The sequence below is a fragment of the Curcuma longa genome, chromosome 15 (genome assembly GCF_044706935.1).
Source record: "Curcuma longa cultivar G26 ecotype Majalengka, Jawa Barat chromosome 15, ITB_CL_G26_1.1, whole genome shotgun sequence".
NCBI lineage: Eukaryota > Viridiplantae > Streptophyta > Magnoliopsida > Zingiberales > Zingiberaceae > Curcuma > Curcuma longa.
In genome coordinates this window covers 6,698,913-6,725,656 of record NC_133875.1, presented here as the reverse complement: position 1 = coordinate 6,725,656, position 26,744 = coordinate 6,698,913, and the positions used below count along the sequence as shown (strand labels likewise).

Genomic DNA, 26,744 nt, shown 5'->3' with positions numbered 1-26,744 from the left:
GTTTGTCTGTGCTTCTTCTGCTCCGCACTTGTCGGCGTCGCCAGTGATCACCGGATCTGCATCGCGGCCGCCATCAAGGGGGAAACGATAACCGGAAGTGAAACCTCATGGCAGACTGGGCGCCGGTGGTGGTGGGGGTGATTCTGTTCGTTTTGCTCTCGCCTGGGCTCATCTTGGAGGCCCCCGGCACCCACCGCCCGGTGGAGTTCGGAAGCATGCGGACGAACGGAAAGGCCGTCGCCCTCCACACCCTCATCTTCTTCGCCATCTACTCCATCATCATCGTGGCCCTTCGTCTCCATATCTACACCGGCTAATCCCGTCCAACCAACCATCTGCTCCTAGGGTTTTCCAGGTCCTCTTTCAACTCATCTGCAGAGTCTACTTATGTAATAAAAAACCAAAAACTGTTTTTTTTTTAGTTTTCTGGGTAGCAATCGAATGCTTGTTGCCGTGAATTTGCGATCAGATTTCTATGGGCGAAGGCCGAACCTTAGATTTTTCTAGTTCTCCGACGCCCTTTTACTCGCGACGAAGATCCAAATATTACCTTGTGCAAAGGGAATTACAAAATGGAGAAAAGGAAAAAGATTGCTGCTGATTTGTTATGATCAATTTTTGTGAGCTACAACAAACTGGAAACTGGTGAGAAGAAACAAATATTTTTTTGCCCTGTGCGAATTAAGGCGAAGTGCCCATGTTGGATCAAGCGGCATGGATATGGATTCCGATGGCGATGATCAAGATGGTGAAGATGCAGAAGAAGAGGATGCTGTGGACGAGGATGGAGATGCCGCTGGTGCCCATGTTGCCGAACTCCACCACCCGTGTGCGCGCCGGCAGCTGGAAGAGAAGGCCTGGGGAGAGGAGGATGAAGAGGATGGACGCGACGATGACAGGCCCCCAGTCGGTAGACATAGTTTGGATTCAGCTTAGGGGAGGTCTCAGGTGGAATCGAGTTGCATGAGCTTATAAGAAGGTGGTTGCACAAGGAAGAAGGAAGGAAGCATGGACATGCTTAAGGACTAAGATATGCCATGACAGATTTCAGAAGCTAAGGGGAAGAAGGAATTGAGTTGTTTGCTAAATCTAAATCTTAGTTTTAGATTATTAAAACTCATTCTTTTCATTTTTGATAATCTAGATGTGGACTTTGCTACGGTCTTCTATCAATTTACCTATTTAAGTAAATTTAGAGGAAGAAGAGGACAAGGGTTCGAATCTCGCAAGTCAAACAATACCCTTTTCGTCGTGATCAATTGTAGTTTCTTGATTTATCTCATCACAAATAGTCTTGGGGCCGATCATATGGGACCGTTGAGGTGGCGGATTTCACTTTTTGCAGAATAGAGGATAGTGATGCATGCCTTCCACATGAGAACCCTTGCTTGTTAAGGGATTGGGCATCTCCAAATGTGTTTCGCTTGAGTCCCAAGTCATCACATGTTCTTTGATTAGGTTTAGGTATATTGAGTATGTACTATATTTGCCATCCGAGCTCGACTAGATCCAACATTGCTCGAGCTCGCACTCATCCTGATTATGCGGCCGCGCCTTCGATTAGCAATCTCGATCGAGTAGAATGCAACTTAGAGCATCCGCAACGCCATGTTAAAAGGCGTTCAAAAGGCGTTATAACGCCTCGAATGAACGGCGGCCGCGTTGCGGCGCGTTAAAAGTTTTTAACCCGTTCAGAGTCTTGAACGCGTTTTAACGAATGTGGTGGGCTCCATTGATATATTAAATTAATTTTTAATTTATTAAATTAATTTTCAGCTGGTCGACCACCACATGGTGGTCGACCAGTGATCGACCACGAGCTGGTGGTCGATCAGCTGGTCGACCACTTTATCTTTCTGCAACTTGATTTTTCTTGTAGGAATCCTTGATTTCTTGTTCGTCTGGGCGCTTTTACCTTGTTTCTTAACTAATAATCTGCCATTGAGGTTTAAGGAACAAAGCGTTTTTACATTTCTTTTTATTTGGTTTATCAGATTGATGCTTCTAATTAGGTTGTTAACATGACGTGCTTCACAAGAGTAATTTTTTGAGAAAAGATACTCTGTTTTTGTCAGTTTAGGGCGATTATTTCAGAAGTTGAGATCATTCATGTTGACCAGTGGTCCCAGCGCAGCTGGTCGACCACGATGTGGTGGTCGATCAGCTGATCGACCACGAGCTGGTGGTCGATCAGCTGGTCGACCACCACATGGTGGTCGACCAGTGGTCCCCGCGCAGCTGGTTAACGTTATTAACGTTAAATGCGTTGTGGGGTGAAAAATGTAACATATTATAATGCAGATGTGGCAGTGGACCCCAGCGTTCTGATGAGATGGAGGTGTTATAACGTTGCAGATGCTCTTAGGGGTTAGTCCCAATTTGACATTCCTTCACATAGTCGAGATAGTCGAGATTCAATTCCCGTGTAAAGTAACTACGCTGGTAGTGTTAAAAAACCTGAATAAAATCGTCTGTTGGGTAAGGAACCGCTGTGCTTCCGAATTTATTCGAGGAACAAATTGAGAAAAATCATCCACCTCTGGAACTAATTAGACCGAAAGCCCGAATTATCACAAAGATTATTTTCTTATTGATTATTAATTGTCCTTATGATCAAAGGCGTAGTCCTTCCCGATTTCAGGTCATATTTTATGGACGTGAGTTAATCCGCCCCGTTATCCTTAAATCCTAGACCCAGAACCCGTGCCCTTCCCCCTTGAAGATCTCCCGCGAGTCGCGACTGCGGCGCGACTTCGTCGTTGTGAGCCGACGACCTCCGATGGTCGCTCTTCCGTCTCGTGCATCGACCTTTTGCCACTTGGAATTGCTCCTCTTTCTTGCTTGTTAACCGATGGTTCCCTGAACCCACCCTTGATTCTTCGCGGATTGGGCAGCGAATCGCGGTTGTGCAGCCTCCGTCACGTGGTATTTGGTGCCCAGACCAGCGATAGCTTCAATGGAAGGATCTTAACAGGTATTAAGCGAATGCTGATTGGCATATTAGTGCGTTTTTGCTTTGAGCAGCAATCAATAGCTTCAAAAGGAAAAGGAATTTCCAAATACTCAAACGTGGTTAAGAGGCAGGATCCTTGCTTCTAGATATATGCTTGAGGCGAATAATAGCATCATTGAATTTGAAAACTAAGTGATTGTGTTGAGGAGCACTTAGCTATTGGGTTTCATAGAGATTTATACCGTGGATTAATGTTGGAGACCTCCTTGCTTGTTTTTTGAATGCTTTGCTATTTGATATCTTTTAATATTTCAGTTTGTAAATAAATAAATACCTATCAATAAAATATGTTAGTATGTCTGATTCCTTATAGGCTTTATCATATTTATTTAAGATTTGAGGCGTTCAAAAGCGTATAGGTGTTATGGGGCTTGAGGCGTACGACGCAAGGTGAGGCGAACACCTTACTGAAGAAGGACGCTTCATGCTTTGGATATAAATTTTTACAATTCAAACATATTTCTATCTACATATTTCACTAACAAAATTATTATCCATAAAATGTTAAACAATAATGTAAATATAAAATTCACTAATAAAAAATACATTATATACATAATTTAAATTTTTTAAAAAATCTTCATCATCTTTCTCAATCATATCATTATCATCAACACTAGATGTCTCAGATTTATATAACTGAATCTTCATCGATTTTTTCAAGACTGATTTCTTCCTCTTCATTAATAAGTTGACTTGTAGAAGATCTTCGCTTAGTTCCTTTTGATGTAGTTGCCCTTACTTCTTTTAAAGAAGATGAAACTCGAGATCTAAAACTATAGGCATCTTAACTAACTCTAAAAGCTCATGAAACTCGAGATCTAAAACTATAGGCATCTTAACTAACTCTAAAAGCTCGTGCAACTTCACTCCAAGTCAAATTGTTATCATCAAATACTAAATTAGTTTTTTCATCAGTGTTATAATTCAATCACCTCATCAATCATTCATTGCTATCGTCTATCTCATTCAAATAAATAGGATCGACAGTGTCATGCATATCATATCGACGCCTCAAAGCCCAATTATACTAATAAAAACTAAATCATTTAATCTTTTTTCCTTGAACCTATTGCTTCTTTTAGAATGAAGCTTCTCACAAAATAAAAAATTATTTTGATTTTATTTTTGATAATAAATTTATGTAATATTTCCTTAAATATGTATACGTGCATGTTCAAAAACACTCCAGTTTCATTCGTAAGCAAAGAAGTAAGTATCGCATGTATGCTATATAATTAATTAAAAGGACAATTAAAGGTATAAACTAAGCTGTAAAAAGTTTTTTTGGGGTCTGATTTGCATTTATACGTCTCGCTTCAATGGGGCGAAAAAAATCGCTCTTGTCGCCACTCACAAGGTGCTCACTTAAGGCAACTAGACGCAAGAGGCTCACATACTAACGAGCGTCTTTAATAACTATGAGATTTATGTTGGTGAGTAGCTACAAGTTGGGTCTTGTGCATGCATTTTATAATGCCCTTGTCACATGGACCAACAACCGCTATAGGTGATTTCAATGGAATTATTCTGGTAGAAAATGGATCTCATACTGTCCATTAGGGTCAAAAGCCATTTGGATCCTGATAACCCATAATCCAACTCGTGTAATTGCTACTCTATCTTTAAGAACTAGTGAGGTTTTGTTAATTGGCAGGATGTAGCATCAAATATATCTCAACAGTTATTATACTTTGTAACCTTGACTGTTTAACTGAAAACTTTTGCCATTCCTTTCACACATCAAATAATATTGGATGCACAATCTTCGTTAGTATCAAAGAAAGGTTTGTGAATTTAGCCAGAAAATGTTATGGTGATCTTGGATGGCACATCTTGTTTAGTACTAGGGCTGTGCCTATAGTTGATCAGCGTCTTCTGTTTTTGCAACATACTACGCCCTTTGTATACCGTTGCTCCCTGCTTTACTGAATTCTTTATCAAACCTTCACTTTCCTTGATGGTTGCTTGCCTCCTAATTGAATGGGAAGCACTGACAAAACTGTTATTTAAGCTATTGTTTGAAGAACGGCTAGAGCTTGTGTTTGGTCTTGAGAAAAGTGAGTTTTCCTGTCTCGCTGCTAGCTGAATTTGCAATTTCCTATCCTGCAGAGATGATATTGTTTTTTTTTCTCTTTCAGTAAATTCTTCGTGGAGGAGTGACATTATATGTTCATGTATTTATCATACCCCACTATAACTTACCCTTTGCCTTTGTTTTTCCTCCTCGTTTTCCTGCCTCAATAGAATGTACTCTTCAAGCATTGCCAATAGAGGGACCTGCATGATTTCAATGATGAATGACAGTGGATGAAACATTGCATATGCCTCAATTTTTGTTATATTATGAGATATGAGTGATGTGCTATTTGAAGGAAAGTAATAACTCCAGCCATGAGATCCATGTTACTGTCTATTACTTTATGTACCTTACTCAATGTTTCTCACTCTCAGTCCTCTAAAAAAAATTCTTTTACAAATATTTGTCATCATTAATTTATCTTTCCTTGATGACACTTGGTACTTAAATTGGCACACCGTTGAATACATTCTTCTTTCTTTCATTAGCCTATTGTGGTTCATAACACTTAAAATAACAATCAAGGTCTATCTCCCAACATGGATTGTAGCTCGTCAGTTGGCTCAATATAAGATTATATCATTAGAAATTTCTTGGTCATTTTCCTCTATTAATTATGTTAATTTCCTATATCCTCTCTCTACCTTTCACACATTTAATTCTATTTGATTGAACTTGTCTAACTAAAATCTTTTGGTCATCCTTGAACATTTTTGTGCTACCTTAATGTATTTTTCTGACATTCTATTATCTGTTGGGATTATGTTACACTTATTTATTTGCAAAGATTAACATGCTTTGTTTTATTTCTAATAGCAACCTTACACGCTTCTAATTGCTCCATCTTTATTACATGTTTTTTTGTTCTTTATTATCTGCCCGACACATTGGGTCATAAAGCATGACTAGTCATTCTGTTATCTTATATTTATTTTTTTTGGTAATTCCAGTGAGCATATGGTGAATGCATAAAAGTCCAGAAACACTTCTACTATTTAACCATCCCAATCAGTATTCTATGGCTGAGAATTTATTTTCCTCAATCTCTCAGGTTGAGTAATCGATCTGAAATTTCCAAGTTTGTCTCAACAATTCAAATTTCAAATTTGTTTTGACTGAACCATCTTCAATTAACATAATATGAATATCAAATAGGAGATTGTGCATGTTTACCTTGATCCTTAAACACCATTACCTATTGATACTAATCTTTGATCAAGAAAAGCACTGATTTAAATAGTACATTCTTTAGGTTGCTCTGTTTGATGTATTTGAAGCGTGGACATGTTAATTTCTTAATCTTTCTTGTGCATTAATCAAAATAAAAGTACTCAAGCATAATCATTTGTGAGAAATGAAGCAAAGGATAATTTATTGCATTTCTTTTGATACTTTTGTAAGTATCTGTTTGTGTCTTCTTGATAAATGACCTGGGAGGTTTCTTATATGGACTTGGTAGATTTCCTAGTAGAATAAAGATAAACAAGAAAAGAGGTAAATTGTCTTGTCTAACCTCATCAAACAAGAAAGTCTTCTTTCTCTCCTGTTCCCATGTCTTTGTCTTTGCTATCAATAAGTACACCAAAGCTGTATTTTTGTATTTGTAGTTTAGTTTCCATTATAATCATTAGCCATATAGCCAACTCTTACCTGGAATTTTGTTCACAATTGCTCTAGCACATTCTGCACGTTTCAAGTTCTTGTGAGCTCCTCTTCTAACTGAATAACGTTTTTCATCCTGTAAGGACTCATGTTAGAACTAAAATTTTTGTCTATATAATTTAGTGAGATATGATGCTATAGGCATATGAGTTGATGAATTTTTAGATGACCCTGACCCTGCTGTATTCTTCCAACCACTGTTCTTCTTCACATGAAACCATCCATTTTTCGACTTTCTCCATTATTTCCTTCCGGCTGCATGCTTCTTCTTTTGCCTTGGATATATACTCCTCCATTATCACTAGGAGTTCATCATGGTCCATCTCTCCTTTTAATTCAAGGTTTAACCTTTATCAGTTGCCGGAAATATCATAAGAACTTTTAATGATGAATATAACTCAAGAGACATACCAGAAACGATAAGGTTCATGATCTTGTGCATCTCTGCTTCTGAAGGTACCTCCAAGTGTGATTTGTTGCATATTTCTTGAAGTTCACTTTGCTTCTTGAGAAAGAGTTCTTTCATTTTGGTTGACTTTAACTGATCTAGTCTCTCTACTTCAGACTCGATCTGGATTACATTTGCAGTTCATTGTGTTATTTTAAGCTTAAATTTCTGGAATGATGCTTGTTTGTACCTGGTGGATTACGTCAACTGAAAGGCTTCCTGGTCCTAACTCATGATCTACTGAGGCTGATGATGTAAATATATCCATATAAGAGAACTTCTGTCGGTCAACTGATGTGTCCATGAGATTCCACAAGTTTGTCAATGCTTTCCCAAGCTTGTGAAGCTGCGAACTCAGTCAGAACTAATACAGCATATATATGAAGCAAAAAGGTTAAAAGAACAATTAAAGTGGATGGACAAAAACTTACTGCAGCTAACAGATTTAGATAGCTATTATTTAACCTCAAGAACTCGACGAGGATATTTGTCATCAAATAAAGATTGGTTGGTTATAAACTATAATGGATTGGAACTTCAAGTTTTGAAAGTCACACAGGTTAAAATGGAAAGTTTTATGAACAGCAAAATGACCAACTGCATTATCCTGTTGTCAAGGCTCAGTGTTGTGAATTGTAGAAAAAGTAGGTACAGTAGATTTCATGTTATGTATTGCCTGCAATAACTGGATGTTGGAAATTCAGACCATATATATATACCTTTGCCATCCTCTTTTGCTTTTCGTCTTTGAGTTGTTCCACTTTGCTGTTCAATCTCTCTAAAACAGTGTCACTTATGGTCTTTGATTGCCCTCCAGTTGAGCCACCAAGCAAGCTTGGGTGAATGTCACCGATGATTTCTGTCGAATCCATTCCCATTGTTTCCGCAAGGTTCTTCACCACCACCAGGTATTCTTCTACCTTCCTGAGTCTATCGTTCTTTCATAGCGTAAAATTGGTGAGAAGTCAATAGGTTCATAGATGAAGCTAATTAAGCTACCTCCCAAAGGTAGAAAGAAACTGTACCTTTTCCTTATGAAGCCTATGGAGTTCATTTTGGTACTCCTCGAGTTTCTTTATGGAGAGGTCCCCTTCATTCAGCACCACATTGCTATCCTCTTGTTTATCTGCTATTTCAGAAGAAATTCTTTGAATTTGCATTAGAACCTCCTGAAACTGCTTCACCCTCTCTTCTCTCCTTAGTTGCATTTCGTGAAGTGCTGGAGTGATCGCATCGAGCTGTTCCTTTAATGTACCTGTCAATTTTTCGGGCTGCCCCAAGATATATATTCTAGCTATTTTAGTTCAGTTGACGATCAATTATGAGATTTCATTTCATTTAAATCTCACCCTTCCAGGGAATGACCGCTCTCCCAAGGAAAGTAGAAGATTAGTAAACTCAGCTTCTGATTCAGCCAAAGCCTGATGCAGTCGAACTCTCAAGATATTAGCACTGTCAACTTTTCTCCTATAGATATCTATACATTCCTGTTCCAGTTCTAGTAGAATTCTCTCTCTTTCTAGTTGATCTTGTCCCACTTCATCCCAAATGAGCTGTAGTTTTGTGGGAATCCCAGAGACAGTTTAGTAGGAATCAGATGCATGCTGCAAGAATGATGAATCTAACAGAAAGCACATACCTTCAGCTCTTGGAGTAAATATCCGCAAGATGATTCAGGAATTGCTGAGCTTGAAAAACTAGGAAGCGTTCCGAAAGATCCCATCTTGCAAATGTTCAGTGTATCAGAGATATGAATATCCAAGGCAGAAATAAGAACTCTGAATGGAAGAAAAAGAGAACAGTGGGAAGGATGTGGATGGATGGTGAAATTGGATTTGCTTATTGGTTTTGCTTTGAAGACAAGCAGCATAACTGGTAGTTGCTTTGATGAGCTTGGGAAAGCTTGAAGCTTAAAGAAGAAGATGACAACCTCCCTAGCTAGTTCCTCTTTCTCAAGGGTCCATCCTATTTTTCAATCAGTATGTGTAAGTTATTCACTCTCTTTATTCTCTGTGACACAAGGTGTTTTCTCACTGATGATTTCCACATTCCACCTTTTGGAAATGCTGCATTTGGAAGCTTCACCCTGAAGCTGTAGTTGTTGGCAAATCTCGAGTACATGGAATAGCCCTATCAAGTTTATGCACTCTTTTACTTCAAGGAGAGCCATTTTTCAATCATTGTGATCTTTGGAAAATAATTGAAATTCGAAAAGTTTGCTGCATGCAAGAAAGAAATTGCAGTCTGATCACAATCCAGTTGATGTGATGGTAAGCTTAATTTGCTTTCATCATTGTGAAAACTAAGCCTGAACTATTTTATTTTCTGATTAAATTGCATTTCTGTTTATGAAGTTTGATGTCGTCTTCATGTAGGGTGTGGTTTTGCTTTGATGTGGGGTAAGAGAAGTATGAAAATGAAAAGTATATGCAGATAGAACGCTTAAGGATAAGAAGGATAAGGATCGACATTTTAAAAACTGTCGAATCGACGATTCTAAATCGTGGTCTGGTCTAAGCAAAACCCATGGAAGTGTTGTTTCGCTTATGGGACAATCCTTTTCTCTGTAAATCTCCTTTCTTCTTCTCTGTTCACAAAGATGAAATGTAGGATTAGTACAAATAGTTGTTAGTTCTTTGTGGAAGAAAGACTAGACTTATTTTATCTGCTTATTGTTACCATCTTTTTTGTAAAAGGTGGAATTCGTCATCCCAACGGTCTCACACGGTCGGTCCGACGACCATCTGTAAGGAGGTAAATTGAAAAACTACAGTTGATCACGACGGAAGAGGGTATTACTCGGCTTCGTCGAGATTCGAATCCCTGCTTATTGTTACCATTGGTCTTATATAATTGTTCTGATGATATGGATATTCCTTAACACAATAGGCAATCAAAAGGCTCTTGAATGGTTCACTAAATTATGAGAGTCAGGATGTTTAGAAAATGAATTCTTATTTGAAGAGTGCATAATAGCATAGATAATCTCAAACTAACTCATCAATTTGAATTCAATTTAGTTTTTACTTGGGAGGTATTGAGAAGGAATTATAATGGAATAATTATTAGTATAATCATACCTTAAATGGTAGATCATATGGTTGATAAAGGTTTAAATTAGGTTAATTTTGTGTTGTGATGTGTGTTGAGTGTGCAATGCTTGAGAGATTGAACATGGAGATGAAAAAGTTCAAAAAAGTGAGATCAAGACTTGGCAAGTTGCAAAGCTCATGACTAAATGAGGATATGTTGGAAGATTAGAAATCCAAGAGGTTATGGTCGATCAAAAAAGTTTAATAGGTTGCTCAGAAGGTCGAGGACAATTAAGAACTTGATAGGTTGCTCATAACTTGACAAGGTTGAGTTGAAAGACCAAGAGGTTAAATTTGATTAGGAACTTCTTAGGTTGCTTGTGGAGCAAGAAAGTTTGTAACTCAATAAGATTGAGTGGTGCTCACATGATTAAGTAAGTGTTGGTGCAATCGATTTTGAGTCAAGGTCGATCAAGCTTGAGTTGGATTTTGATATTTGATCAATATGTTTGATGGTTAAGTGAAACATCAAGTCGGTCAAGGTTAATTGGATACTTCAAAGTGGAGAAGTTCAAGTGAATCAAAGGTGATCGAACACTTAATAATTAGAAGTCCAATAGGGAGTTGACAAGGGTGAAATCTTGGTGGATCATGGTTGATCAGATACTTAACAGTTGGAAGTTTAACATAAAGTTAGTAAGGATGAAGTCCAAGTGAGTCATGGTTGATCGGACACTTAGCAATGGAAAGTCCAATAAGGAGTTGACAAGGATAAAGCTTAAGTGGGGACATTTAATAATGGTCGAAGTCCTGACAAGTCATGGAGAATCGAATATTAGGTGTGAGAATGGAAGTTTAAACAAGTCAAGGAAGACTGAATGTTTTGCAATTGTGAAATCTTAGCAGGTCAAAATCAATCAAATATTAGGCATGAGACGAGAAGTCTAAATAAATCAAGGAAGATCGGATGTTTGGTAATGGAGAAGTCTTGGCAGGTCAAGATTGATCAGATACTAGATAAAGGAGAAGTCCTGATAGATTAGAGTCAATCGAATACTAGCCAAGGTGAGAATTCAACCTTGGTAAGTGTGAAGCAAAGATATCAGTCAGTCAACTGCTATAGGATTATTAGTCGATTGAAATCAGAGACTTGGCATCGATAATATTGAAGATTTGAAGATATGCTAACTGTGAGAGATTATGGGAGTTATAATCTTGGATTGCTTTTCTAAGTAGAGTGCACCACTACCGTGGGTTCTCAATTATAGTCAGCGTTTTAGCTTGATCTCGAATTAAGTCAAGATCATCGAACAGATCCAATCTTTTGAAGGATTTGAAGGTCATTCTCAATCAATTGAAGTATCGAGTCTACTATAGATGTTTTGTTCGGTAATAGAAAGGTTTTATTTTGGTGCCATTTGATTGGAGGATGAATTAAGTCGACGTTATTGAGCCGACTAAACCATCAATTATTATGAGACAAGATATAAGTTATATTTCTTCTAAAAAATATATATAATAAAAAAATTGATGGCCTCAACATGATTACTTTCTGGATTTATCCTGATGATGATTGATAAAAATTTTGTTATGAGGTCGAGTTTCTCACTTCAAAATTAGTCACTAAATTAAAAAATATTATCAAAAAAATAAAGAAAAAACATAATAATAATCTTGGGTTTGAAATACAATCAAGAGAATATGAATATTTAGTTTCAACTTAATTTCTTAACTTCAATATAATTTTCTATTTATCCTTAGAAAAATTTAATAATTAACCCACTCCAATGGCTCAATAGAACTCAGAACACATTTATTTTATAAGTGTGTTTTTTTTTCTAGCATCAAATTTTATGTAGCTTCGAAAAACTATGAATAAAAAATAAATAAATATCTTGCAAAAAGAAATGCAAAAGAAAAATTAAGAGTTTATTTTGTTTTCTTTTTCAATTAAATATTATTAAGACAGTGTATTAAATTGTATATATTATTTATATTTTAGTGTATAAATGTATTAGATGATTTGGAATAGATTCAATGATATGTAAAAAAAATCTATATATTAAAAAATAATAATAAAATAGTATTTTTAATTCATTTAAGAATGTGAATTCTTTTATACATATAAACTTGTAGGTAATGTTTATGGAATTAGTTTTGAAGTGGATCGACTCGACTAGTTAGATCACTAGTTTGAATTATCAACTTGATTTTTTTTTTGTCATTTGCTAAATAGCCTAATTGCTAAACACTTGGATAATTAATATGTAATAAAAGATTGCAAATACGAAATTTAAAGTTACAATGAAGAACGTCTAGCACCTATTTAACCATCCTTGTTCAATTTATGCATTGCAATCACTTGGTTTATCTTACTCATCGTAATTGGTTCGGTTAGTTCGTTAGATCCTCTTAGTTCATTATCTAGTTTGCTCATCCTATCCGTTTTACCAAGCCCATCTTGCACAGTCCTATTAGATTTTCTAGTTTACGCGGTTTATCTGACTTGTCTAGTTCACTCAACCCATTAGTTGCTATTAATTAATCGACTTACTTTGTTTCACTTGGCTCACTTAACTCGCCCACCTCACTCGTCTTATCCTGCTCAGCTTTTCTATCCTACTTGGTTTTGTCTAGCTCCTTTTGGCTTAGTCGTCTCGCTTAGCCTATTCGATGCATTCGTCTAGCAAATCAATGTTATCCATAACCTGCTCGACCTATCCAACTTGACAACCTACCCGACTCAAGTCACTCATCCTACTCGACCCATCTAGTATACTAACTTATCGAACTTATTTGTATGCTTAACTAGTTCACTCACTTCAACTGAAAGAGCATGGATATATATATATGAGTTCGTGCATGCCCGTAAGTGACACGCGATCCACCGTCCATCACGCGATCGTGCGCCAAATTTAGACCATTCAAATGTGAGAATACATAGTGTTCTGCCCGACCCACCATCCCGCATGCCGCCAGCAACCGCCCGCCGACCTCGGTCCGACGACCGACTGGCAGGAGCCACCTTCCGACCGATCAGGACCTGGACTTCGATCGAATTTTGATCAAAATCAAGCCCGCAATCGGGCACGCGCGCACTGCCAACCGCGATCGGGCTGGAAACCAAATCACGATCGAAGACCGATCGAGGAAGGACCGACATGCTTCCTCGATCGATCTCCGATCACGATTTGGCCAGAATCCGACCTGATCACGGTCAACAGTGGTCACACCATTGCCGGTCACGTGATTTAGCTGTTTCTGACCAAATTACGTCAAATTTCGACCACTATCTAGCTGAAATCCAACGCCGGACGAAGATCCGACGAGCGACGCGTCGATCACGCCTGATCCGATGGCCGGCGGTAGCTGGACGACACGACAAAACCAACGACAATGGCGGTGGATCAGCAATGTCGCTCACAGACACACACAAATCCGTCGCGCAGTATATCAAATCTATACACACACATTGAAAAAGTTGAATGAAATAAGTATTCCATTAGAATAAAAACATGATTATTCCTATGAATCAAACATGTCATAACATTACAAAGTTAACTGATCAAAAGAGTTAAGTTAAACCATATTTAACCAGTAATAGCAACTTACTAATTTTGAGTAAGTTTAATCAAAATAAATAAAAGGAGACCAAACTTTCTCTGTGATTATCTCGTTCTACAGAAGATCTACACCATGCAGACACTACGCATTCGAGACTCGATAGATATATAGCAACTCAAATAAGAATCAAAAGAAATGCAATTGAATTAAAAAAATACTGTATGAATTCATGGCATGTCATATTATTTTATTTTATTTTACTTTGAATAACGAATAGCTCATCAAAAAAACATTTTATGCACTTGGATCAAAAATTGAAGTGTTCATCTATCAGTGCCAAAATAGCGATCGCCAAATTCGCCCAACCCTGGGATAACTCGATAGTCTTCGTTTAGTGAAACATCAATCTCGGAGGTGACGATCTTCAACGACGGAAATCGTTTGCAGACGCAGCGTATTCCCTCAGGTGCCTGTGCGGACAGAATCCAGTAAGATAGAATCCAAGCCTAAAAGAACACAAAATGAAAGATCTCACCGATATCAGGTTAAGAAAAATTATTCGCTTCTCAGGAACTCCTTTCTGTAAAAGGAGTTCTATGGCTTCGTTTGCGGAATTACCTGAGGATTTAACTTGCATCAGGGAAAAGTAAATAGAATGAAAGATGGAACAGAACAAACTCTAGATGTAGAACGGCAAATGTGTCTTCTTATATTTCCTACTATCGAGTTATGGTCATAGCCAGTCAAGAGCTTATATGACTCAAATAGTTGCTTCAAGAGCTAAGATTTGAAGAAGTTACACAAATGTCACTTATATGTGACAATCAAGCCGCCATGCATATCGTCTCGAATTTAGTTTTTCATGAGAGTACAAAGTATATTGAAGTCGACTGTCACTTTGTCAGAAAGAAAATCATATCTGGTGAAATATCTATTAGTTTTGTTAATTCATATGATCAACTAGCAGATATATTCACTAAGTCACTGAGAGATCCTTGAATTAACTATATATGTAACAAGCTGAGTACATATAGTTTATATTCTCTAACTTGAGGGGGAGTGTTAGAATATTTAAGGATATTAGCCTATAAAATATATATATATATATTTTGTATAGAATAGTTGTCCCCGGGGCAATGGTGCCGCGGTAGGACATCCAGGTCGTCACCCAGGCACCCGCGGTTCGATCCCCAGCTATGGCGTATTTGCAAGAATTTTCCTTCAAATGGAGAGCGTAATCAAAGGATGCTGGACGTCTGGGTTGGCTGCTGCGTGCGTTTCCCGATTTACCCTGGTGGTCGGTGGAAAACTTCCGTGCGGCCGGGCCGGTCACTCCAGGGATAGTCAATGAGACTAACTGGGATTATCATTTTTTTTGTATAGAATAGTTCTCTTAAAATAGATCCCTAAATTGGTGTATAAATAGGATCTTGTTTCTTGTAATAAAATAAGATTTCCTATATTATTTTACACCTACATTCTAGTAAATGGCAATTGCATGCATACTAATGTGGTTTTTTCATGGAAAGCTACATCCTCAAACCAACACATCCTTCAAAATTAGTCATTTTTGGTTTCACTGTATATGAAAAATTAAGAGGAGAAATATAAACTATTGATCTTTCCTTGGAAAAGTCAACTAGATATTCTGAAATTTTTTCTAGAGAGAAGGTGAAGTGCACATGAACACATTATACCGACCTGTAGCAAGAACAGGATCTAAAAGTAGCACATGACGTTCATGAATGTCCTTTGGAAGTTTCTCATATATGAGCTGAAGGAAGAAAAATATCTCAATATATCATGCATCATTAACAGAAATATATATCAAGTTATTGGTGACCAACCCTGACTAAGGATCAAATATTTGAATTCCTACCTGCTTTCCGTTGTCTCCATCACGATGGATGAGAATTTTACCAATCTTTATTCCTTTACAGCATGCCCGCAGTGCGTTCTCCATGCTTTCACCACTGCAACCAACCAGGAAAGTTGAAGCTCAATAAACAGAAGGTATTCATTCTGGATATCATTTTTGTCGAAAATATACCCTGCACTTTTCTTAAATTTTAGCCCTCTATAAAAGTGTGATTATAAACTGAACCAAAACAATGAAAATGGATGGAAAATGACAAGGGAACACGGAAACTCAAAAAGTGTAGAAAGTATGGGTTATCAGATTGGCCTTCTGATAATTAAATTAAGAAATGAAATCTTTGCTGAAGTAACATATAAACAGTCCATTTATTTTGCATAGATTTAAGAATCTGCATTCTTAAAACATAAGCAATACCTGAATCAAATCTCACCTTCGAACAATAGACACCCCACAAAGTTTCTTGCAGAAGTTGACACCTGTGTATGTAGATCCTATACCAAAAAAGGCCCAAAATCATGAGTTCACACAAACTTATAATCAATAACAAAATAGCCATTTAAAAGTAGGTCAGCTTGTGTATCTTCAATTAACTCCTGGTTTCAGTGTCATATTTTATCTTAATCTCCACCCGGAGTAAAGCATCTCAACTGGGTATTGCATTATCATCATAATGCATATAGTGATTTGCGTATCTCAACACAACTTGATTTTTTTTGTCTTATTCTCCAACCCAAAAAAGCATACCGTGTGAATTTTTTTTATCTTAATCTCCACACAGAGTGAATCGTTCCAACTGGGTATTGCATTATCATCACAATGCATTTAGCTTACTCATCCAATCAAGATGTTGATCTCCCAGACAACATTACTACTGTACATGTACTGACCAAAATCATGAAACTATAATTCTTTTGCAAGTACCCTGTTTGGCATCTGAACATTCTCTATTTATCTGACCGAAAACAACTTGCAGCTGCAAACCAAGGCAAAGAATCCTCTCTGGCTAAGGATGCGCTATGGACCTATGAAAATAAGGCTCTTTAACAGTGCTATAAATCAAGCATGGAATAAGATGTCCAGCTAAATCTTTTAATCCAAAACTTTCAAGTAGCAATCATCAGTATCCAATCCAAAATAGTCAAATAGGATTAGGATCATTGACAATATGGAAACATGACATGAAGTGCACAGTCGCAACATGGAAACAAACATGAACAATATATGGAAGAATAGTAGGAAAGTGGATAAAATGCAAGCCTTCTAAGCTTAAAATAGGCGTACACCTCTCTTGCCTTACATAAAATCTTATAAGTTCCTGCACGCCATTATGCTTATAGAAATGGTATCCCTAATTCTATAAATCCTCTTTTTAAAACTTCTTATGTATTGCATATCTTGTAGGGTTGATTTAATTTAATGATTTTATCCCATTAGGAATGAACTAAATTGTCAGTGGCAAATAACATACTATAATTTTCAACACAGAACTTGTAAAGCACAAAAAGGCACCTGTTGGTGTGAGCACCTGCTTCTCGGTAAATGGTAAATGACCGAGGCCATGCTCCACAACCTGGAATACTACTTTGTGTTACAACAAAGAGAAGATACTTCTATGATAGGAAAAATTGCATCACAACTGTGACAATCCATAGCTTTAAGAAAAATAGAAAACAAGTTCAGAATACCAGTCTTATGAGCCGATCTGAATAGAAGACAAAATCAGGTGTTGCTATGTCCCTATCACGAATAAGTGTATGCATTCCTCGTATCTGTTAAGATTAGTATTAGAAACCCTAGGAGCTCATTTTCTTATACGTGCATCTAGCTGAATATAACATTTATGCGATCTTTAGAAGTGTTACCTGGAATGTTGACTGAATAACAAATACATTAGAATAGATTTTGCACAAGTCATGTTGACCAAGCTTAGTTCGGATATGCTGTACAATGAGATCTATTGCAACAATGTTATCACCTCCACGTGGTATGATTACATCAGCATACTTCTTTGATGGAAGAATAAAATCATCAAAAGAAGGCTTGACAAACTTCCCGTACTGCAAATCAATGAACATTTGCCAATGTATTATTTAGATCATAAATTGATTATTAAAGCAAAGTTTGCATCATTTTACCAGAGTAGAAAAGGCTCGAGTAGTGTTAAAACCATGAACAAATAGTCATAAATAAATTTAATTCTTTAATTTTCAGGTTCTAATTCTAGTAATAAAGCCTCTGAAACATGATAATGGAATAATCACATATATTTGATAGACTTAAAAAAGATACTCCAATTACCATAGTTTGTATTTTAAGCTTAGGTTGCTAAATAAGTATATGAAAGTGGCAAACATTTCAATGCCACTCATCCACGTAATTATTAATTTAACAATGAATGAGTTAATTTAGTGGTCAAGAACTACATTATAGTACTAAATAACAAAATTATCACCATTTTAAAATAAAAGTTTTGATATAAATATTTATAAAAATGATTTTCTAGAATATTTCAGAATATAAATCTTTTATGAGAAAAAATATTCCTACTTATTAAAAGATAAATTATTAGATTATATCTTTAGCAATAGTAAAAAATATATTTTTTTAACCAACTAATAGTGCTTGAAGGAATATTTTGGGCTCAAGCAATTCCAGTATATATATATATATATAGAGAGAGAGAGAGAGGAGCGCATAAACAAAGATCTAATATAAAATTTTGAATTAATTCAAAGATAGAATTTAATATATGTTAATTTCAGTTGTATATGATTGATTTTTAGCATCTTTGCACATACATTTAAGTTAATTTCATACGTTTATGAATTTTCACTAACGGTATAACTTCTTTTTTTTTTAAACAGTGGTGTTGCAAATATTTTAAATAACAAAACAAGTTTAATAGAATGACCCAATCAAGAAAATGATCATATCTATTCATATGAAAATGTATCAAATTTTTAACTAGAAGCCATGAAATAATGCAGATAATAACTTTAATTTAACCCTTGATATAGGAAAGTCAAGAAAGATAAATCTCTTCAAAATATTTTCCAATAATCAAAACTATACTAAACTAAGCTCATGCATGTAAACATCTGGAGAAGTTCTTCTGAACAAAATTATTAGTTGGAAAGGGAAGACCTCACACAAGGGTGAGATAAGCATAGAAACTTATTTTCCACTATATATACCCCATATTGTCTAAAGTGATATTTTGAATTCCATGTGTAATTAACAGGAACTATTGTCAAAATTTAACTACTTAGTAGGATGCTCTAATCTCAACATGCATGAAATGAAATAATAAAAGGGCAGTCCGGTGCATCAAGCTCTCATCAATAAGGGGTCTTGAGAAAGGGTCTATTATACACAGTCTTACCTTGCATTGCAAGAGACTATTTCCGTGACTCAAACCCGTGACTTCAAGATCACACAGCGGCAACTTTACCATTGCGCCAAGGCTCCCCGTCAAAAGGCATAGGTGAAAAGTATTAAAAGACAATTTTCGAGTAATAGGTAGTTTACCGACTCCCTAGTGCCTAGGTGGTAGGTGAGCACCTAAGAGGTTGACCTTAAAATAATATTAAAAAAGAAATAATTTAATTATTAACATTAATATGTATATAATAATTGTATCAATAAAAATAAATTTACAATTACAAATAATCAAGTCGTAATTGATAAATAATCAGTAATCTCATAAAAACAATAAACTATTTCATATTTCACATTGCAACTAAAAAAATTCAATCACAAATCTAAAAATATTTGACACATGCTAAGATTAAATGATAAAAAATCAATAATACATGAGAAAATAAGATAAGAGAAGAGGAAGAACATACCTAAGGAGAGATAAAAGAAAAAATGATCAAAATTCAATACAAGTCACCAACAACGGGTGAAAAAGGAAAGGTGAAAGTACAAAGTGGGAGGCCCACACAAACAAAGGGGTGCCAAATGGGCTAATAAGAAGAATTAAAATTACTTTCTAATATCAAAGGAGTTAGCAATTTATAAAAAAAAAAAAAAAAAACTTTTTTTAGGCGGTTTTTTTTCTTTAGACCCACCTGGACTTCCTAGGTGGTCCGCTTGGGCCACTTAAAAGGATCGCCACAGAGGGACCACCTAGAGTTAGGTGAAGTGGTGCCTTGCCGAAACCTCTAGGCCACGGCCTTTTAAAACAATGAGAAAGATGTCAACGGAATCATTCTATTTAGCTAAAACAAAAGAGAATATCTAGCAAATAATAATTTGAATATCTGATTTTCAAAAAGGATAGGCAACCCCTGCATCCACCTGCATCATTGTGTTTGATAATCATATACTAGTAAAAAATCAACATAAATATTTCAGTGCATTGCAATGTTTCGAATAATTTATACTGTACCATTAAATAAATGATGCTACAGGAAATAGGCCAGAATGCATGTAGAAAGCAAAGAAGCAAACTATGGGTGTCATGAGAAGAAGTAAAGAAGATAAAATGTAAATTTCCAAGTAAAAAGTTAAATCCCAAATAAAAGGAAGTACCTGCTCAAGAACTGAGTTAACATCTCTGCCTCTCTCAATAGTATCACGCTTTATTCTTCTAGCAAGCCTTATATCAGGATCTAAACAATGCATCGAAGATAAGAGAAGGAAAACTTAGGTATCAAAATAAAATAATGCAGGTAAGTTTACAGATCCACGTCAAAATTTTCCTAGTTTGTTGGACATTGATATTCATCGAACTACAAGTAGGAGATATTAAAGTAATGCTAAACTATAGACAACTGAGGGCCATTTTCAATATAACTTCTTGGTGTCTTTCAATATTCCAGATATAACTAATAAGGGATCTCCAATCCTTAAATTGAAGCTGACCTTAGTTCAAGGTATACAAAGACTTCCAAAGATTTCTTCTAGACAACTGGAAAGGAATAGATCCTTGCACCTGTGGATTAAGACTGCATAGCCCATTACTGTCTACTGACTAGTTAGGCTAGCCAATAGGAATTAAGTGTGGACTTGTCTCGATGTTCTTTCAAAGTTTCTAGGACTCTCATAAAGAATTCTGTACAACAAAAGGGAGTTCATATGCTTGGATATTGCAGTATACCATTCCTAAACGAGAAGATACTGAAGTCATTGATACAAGAAGCTCGAGATTCTGGTCCATAGGCTACCAACAGTATTTAAATTCCTTCAGTAGCTGCTTAGTATTAAAAAAATTGAAAGTCCAAAGTCAAACTAATGATGTCTGGTTATTTAAAAACTCTAGGACTAGTAACATAATGTCATAAGTGAAAAAGGCTAACATAATGCCATAACTGAAAAGGCTGTTGTATTAAAATGTCTAGGAATTATTTTTGCTCTCCTTATATTTCTGCTTGCCTCTACTCTTTTTCCTTATTGCTTCTCTACCCTGCAAGTCTCTCATACTGAATAAACAATACACTTATCCATGATGAACAAGTTACTTGATTGAGACACCTCGACTTTTAATAAACATATTTCCAATAGGAAAGCATATTCATTGAATAAGCAGTGATATTCTACTAAATGCAGCAAAAAGAAAATGACATAATAATATCTTCAATCATAACAAAAAATGGGTAAATTTTACTAGAAGGATCTGGACCTCTAAAGAATCCATAAACCTTTTAATCATTGTATAAACACAATGAACTCTGAGAGTTCTAATTCCTCTAAAATATGTTAATTGTGAAGAAAAAACATTTAAAGAACTTCAAATAGAACTGTGTTCAATAAATCTAAATTGATTAAGGCCGTTGGTCGTGCCACATGAATTGTGGCTCCATGATACAAGAAAATAAACATATAATAAATAGCTGAAAATCAGATCTTTGGATCGGGTTCTTCTGTTTAGAAGCAGTTTCAAGCGCATATGAAATGAAGAAAACAAATTATCTACCTGTGTCAACAAATATCTTCATGTTCATCAAGTCACGAACTCGAGAATCATGAAAAACAAGGATACCCTCCAAAATAATGACATCTGATGCATTTACCTGGGAAACAATGATTGAGTCTGAATATCTAGATATTCCAAGCCAATGGATATTAAAGAACAATGGATTCTTAAACTGACAAATAGCTATTCAATAATTACACAATCATTTAAATGATAATATCCTAAAAATTTAAGTTGGAATTTATGCATAATCTTATACATATTTACAGAATAAGAAGGCAAAAGGAGTCAGATTAAAGCCAAAGCTTCAAATCAAATTAAACCAAATAACAGATCAGGGGTTCAAGAACACAAGATATATGGATTTGGGGCTTGAAAAGGTTTGTACAAAGTGTGTGGCAGTGGTCGGAGTCGACTACTATATAACACATATCTAGTATGAGGCTGCATTAAAGATTTCCATTATAAATATTAAGATCATTAAAATTGTAATGATGGTAAAGCAACATCAAACTTCAAAATACTTTATTTCGGAACAAGCATAATACTTGAATAGCAATAACTAGCATTCTAGTGTAATCTGTAGATACCTTCCTGAAGTTTTCAGGGCAACGCTGGTGCTTCTTAAAATCATAAATGGGAACATTGACAGAATAGCCACTTTTTAGCTTTTTCATGCACTCTAAAAGTTGTTCGGTATCAAAGGCATCTACCAAAAATAAATGAGAAGGTATTAGAAGCTACTATGAAGAGATCATAAATTCCTATAGGTAGAAACATTACCTATGCTTAGTGCTATCTATAAAGTTTGATACAATTAGTATGTGATGAGTAACACAAGATAATAGAATAATTACCAGGATGATCAAAATTGTAGTCCTGGGCATGCTTAGATTCTTCAGCAGTTAGCCCACAATAAAATGAATCCTAAGTCATAAGAATCATAGATTTAGATAACAAGGAAAGCAATGATTAAAATGACCAAGTTCAGATGGTCCTTGCTAGAACATGTATCTTATAATAGACAATGAGGATCCATCATGCACAAGAAGCAAATTTGACTTTCAACATAACAAAGTTCATACAAACTCAAAGAAGAAAGTGGGAAAGATGTGTTCATATTCAACTGCAATACAACCTTGAACATTATCGATAGTTAATTAGAGGGCAGTCCGGTGCATGAAGTTCCCACCAATGTGGGGTCCCGGGGAAGAGTCGGACCACATTGGGTCTATTATATGCAGCCTTATCCTGCATTGCAAGAAATTGTTTCCGCGACTTGAACCTATGACGACAAGGTCACAAGAGGTTGTTTCTGCGACTTTAACCCGTGACCACAAGGTCACATAGTCAGCAACTTTACAGTTGCGCCAAGCCTCCCCTTCACATTTTTTATACTTAATTCCCTCTATTAAAAAAGAAAATGTGTAGGCCATGAAGGCTGGTTCAGCTTTATTAGCATCGTGATGCCTATAGGAATCTCTTTACAATTTGATTGTGGGAAACCATCTCTAGGAGGATGGTGAAGCATGGAAATTCACATGGGGATGCAAAATTTTGTTCTTTCTGGAGTAAAACTTTTCAGGAAATGGATAGAGCAAGTTCTAGCAACACTGTAAGTTAACGTTCAATCTTTGTATGCCAATTCTGTACCATCTCTAGGAGGCTATTAATCTTTATGCAGTCAAAAGTCAATTCTATACTAACTATAAATTCCAGCCCTGCAACTATATATATATATATATATATATAAAGTCTGATGGTAAACATGAATATATCCATCTTGCCTACTGATACAGACTGAGACAAAATAAAATATCCACCTAAATCAAGAGAACAAGAAGGCACTTATTGTAATCTCAACCAATCAGACAATGTGATAATTCTTAAAATTATTAACTATTTCTCACCACAGAAGATGGCAAAGCTTGAACACATCGCAATTAGGATAGGATAACTTCATCATGCCTCAAGTTTGCAGTAAGTAGGAAGAATATACAGTCAAGGGAACTAAAACTTATGAACACTAAAGCAAGAATAAATGCTCCAGAATGTATAATGTATAATGTATACTGTCACCCTCGCAGATGAAATCAAATACAAGACTGACGCGAATACATTAACGTCTCAAATAATGCAAGCCCTAATTTAGAGTCCAATCACGTCGCCGTTGCGGTTCCCCAAACGCTGCTTCGGCAACTATCTGTGCCCACGTGTTTCATATAATGCACGTTCAGAAGACTCTCTCTCTCTCCACACGCACACAAAATAAAGAGCAATATTTGGATTTCACCGAAAGAACAAAGTGATTGTGATGGGGAAAAAAAAAACATTGTTTTACCTGATTCACTAGAACGACGCGGTGATCGTGTAGCTGCTGTATGATCCTGTCGCAGACCGTGGTCTTCCCCGAAGCCGTACCCCCGCAGACCCCTAAACGAAGAAGCAAAGTTAAAGCCAATCATAGAGGAACTATTTAACCGATCCAGATAAGAGGCGTCTTGGGTTATCATTTCAAAAGGTCACCGATGAAAAATGGCTGCTTCAGGGAAACCGCGTCGGCGGCGATGGAAGAGGGGCATTCGGGAGATCGGAGGAGCGATGCCTCGGCGGAAGAAGGCGATGACGGGGCGGAGGAAGACAGGCAGAGGGAGTCCAGGCGGAGGCTGCTGAAGTGAGTCCCGGAGGCCGCCTCGATGGCCTCTTCGATCGACTTCTCCGGCATCTGGCTAGCTGTTTCTCTTTACCCTTTTCCTCCCTCCCTCGCATGTGATTTCTCTGGCCGGTGTTAATGAACAGTATTTATAGGCGTGGCGAATTGTGGGCCTTCATGTGATTGTTCGAATTTGTGCCTCACAGCACCAAATAGAATGTGACATCTCATTTTCCTTCTTTGAATTTCTTTTTCATGTCTCATTAAATAATAAATATTTGCCTTCCTGTGGAACTTAGTACATGGTTCAATCCCCAATTAGAACATACTTTGGTTACTTGTGGAATCTCGACGAAGCAGAAATAATATTTTTTTCTATCATAATTAATTATAATTTTTTTTTATTTCCTCATTTACTTCATAAGACCGACTGTATAAGATCGTTAGGATGACAAATTCTACTTTTTATTGAAGAAAGAGTACTTAATTTGGAAGAGTAAATCTTTAGAAGGATCAACGACTGAAATATCTGGTTCGAAATCTAGATGATTTTATCGTAGATTTTACGATAGTGGAAAGAACTATAGAGGTTGGCTTGTAGTGCAGTACTACAGTATTTTTGAATTTATTTTGATAGTTGATAAAAAAAACTTCTATGAGACAAAGATGATCGTCTTTAAAATAAATTGATTCGAAGAACTGAATACCTAAGTTACAAAAAAAAAGACTAATCTAGCTCTGGCCGACACGATTTAAGTTATATTTAACTAGTGGATCAACTTGTGAAAGAGTGAATCGACCCGAATGAAATCTATCATATGGCGCAGCAAGATGACTTTATATATATATAGGTTGAATTTTGGTTAGACAGATCAAGCCTGCTAGTCAAGTTTTTCATTTTTAATTTTAAATTATGAAAAAAAAAGAGAAAAAAAATCTCAATTTGCGGGCTAACTTGAGCCCACCTATTTAAATCGCGAGGTAGCAGGCGTATAGATTTGTCTTAAAATGAATTAATAAAATTTTAATTTAGTTCATTTAAATTATTTGATGGACTCACCCATCCAATGGACCCAACTCAATGTTTAAAATGCATGGCACAACAAAAGTTATGTTGTATCAAGTTTGGTTTGACCTACAACTCGTTTGGCGAGCGAAGTTAATAAATATTTAAAAATAAATAAAAAATAAAAATTGAGCGTGGAGGATTGATGGAATCGCTAGAATCTTATAAACTCATGACAACAAATGAGTTTATAAGATCAAAAGGAATTTCAAAAGTAGAATTGTAAGGTTTAACGGTAAATTAGTAGTCAAAAATCTTAATCAGAGAGAGGAAGACAATTATTATGGTAAAATTTCTCCATCTCTTTTCAAGGACCATAATAGCTCATTTTTACTTTGAACTACATATCTAATATGAAATAATCAAAAGTTTTTAAGAGAAATATATATTATGTAGATCAAAATAGTCATTTATTTCATAGAGATAGATAATCATCTTTGTATGTTGGGATCATCACTCAGGCATGATTGAGTTGATTACTATGGGACAGACTTGTTCAGTGGACAAAGGTTGAATCTCGACAAAGTCGAGATAATACCCTCGTCGTAATGGTCAACTGTAACTTTCCGATTTACTTTTTCATAAGTAATCATGAAATCGACCGTGTGGGATCGTTGAAGTGGCCGATTTCATCTTTTGCTGCAGTAGGGGTTATCACAACATGATCATATTGATGGTGTTGTTCAAAGATTTCATATCCAATATTGCAAGACTTTCATTCTAAGTCATGTCTTAAGAATGATATTGAAAAAAGCAAATTCATGAAGAATGCATCAATTCTAGTGTTGTTGGCACATCTAAGTTGGTAGTTGGTACAAGATCTTATATTGCTATCTTGTAATTGTGCTAGGACATTATCAATCAAATCCTTGTCACGACTGTTGAAATGTTGCTAAAAGGTTTTGAGATACTTGAAGAAAAGTAGAAAACTATGAGTTAGTGAATGCATTGATGATATAAAATTAACTTTTGGATATTGTCCCAGTCAAAGGGGTGATTGGGTAAGAATTGGTGCACGACTCCGAAGACTCTAATTAAGAAAAGGATCCAAGAACACGAAGAACTCAAAATAAGGATTAGAATAAGATCAAGGCGGACTTTGACGGAGACACTCCGACGTCTAAATTAGTAAGAGATCCTCAAAGAGAGGAAAGTAGAAGGAGAATTAGTAGTTGTGCTTGTGCACATACCTGTGTCTGCGGAAGCAGACTCCTTTTTATATTACCGTTGGGAAGAAAACTTGACCCCTATGTTCAGGTCGTGGAGCTGCCATGTAGACCCACACGCCCTTCTTCGAATCTCACATCACTCCACATCCTTCCTCATTATTGTGAAGATTAATGATTGTATCCAAAGGCATTTGGCATGAATCGAGCTGAGGGAGTCGGGCGTGGCCTAGCTAGGGGAGTCGGACGCAGTCGAGCTGA

The 26,744-nt window shown here is 36.3% G+C and overlaps 3 protein-coding genes and 1 long non-coding RNA gene across 4 annotated transcripts; 1 reads left to right on the top strand and 3 right to left on the bottom strand.

Moving 5' to 3' along the window:
• Positions 1-584: 584 nt before the first annotated feature.
• LOC141846277 (uncharacterized) lies at positions 585-1,045 on the bottom strand. Its single transcript, XM_074734287.1, has one exon. The coding sequence runs from the start codon at positions 916-918 to the stop codon at positions 706-708; it is 213 nt and encodes a 70-aa protein (XP_074590388.1). The 5' UTR covers positions 919-1,045; the 3' UTR covers positions 585-705.
• A 1,714-nt stretch (positions 1,046-2,759) lies between these two features.
• On the top strand, positions 2,760-8,617 carry LOC141846693 (uncharacterized). Its single transcript, XR_012603352.1, has 3 exons — positions 2,760-2,974; positions 8,021-8,111; positions 8,561-8,617. It is a non-coding gene; the product is annotated as an uncharacterized LOC141846693 (long non-coding RNA).
• LOC141846692 (65-kDa microtubule-associated protein 8) lies at positions 4,811-8,941 on the bottom strand. The gene is made up of 11 exons (XM_074734726.1): positions 8,843-8,941; positions 8,553-8,756; positions 8,229-8,474; positions 7,923-8,141; positions 7,394-7,549; positions 7,167-7,326; positions 6,932-7,083; positions 6,744-6,831; positions 6,607-6,680; positions 5,219-5,293; positions 4,811-5,119 (listed from the first exon to the last, which is right to left on the bottom strand). Exons 1-11 carry the CDS (start codon positions 8,924-8,926, stop codon positions 4,811-4,813), a joined length of 1,767 nt encoding a protein of 588 aa, XP_074590827.1. The 5' UTR covers positions 8,927-8,941.
• Positions 8,942-14,028: 5,087 nt separating this feature from the next.
• Positions 14,029-24,342, bottom strand: LOC141846090 (uridine/cytidine kinase UKL1, chloroplastic-like). The gene is made up of 14 exons (XM_074734073.1): positions 24,125-24,342; positions 23,940-24,031; positions 22,456-22,525; positions 22,189-22,307; positions 21,599-21,695; positions 20,215-20,294; positions 17,541-17,735; positions 17,364-17,447; positions 17,188-17,248; positions 16,109-16,169; positions 15,679-15,772; positions 15,501-15,573; positions 14,335-14,417; positions 14,029-14,269 (listed from the first exon to the last, which is right to left on the bottom strand). Exons 1-14 carry the CDS (start codon positions 24,321-24,323, stop codon positions 14,123-14,125), a joined length of 1,455 nt encoding a protein of 484 aa, XP_074590174.1. The 5' UTR covers positions 24,324-24,342; the 3' UTR covers positions 14,029-14,122.
• Between the last annotated feature and the right edge of the window lie 2,402 nt (positions 24,343-26,744).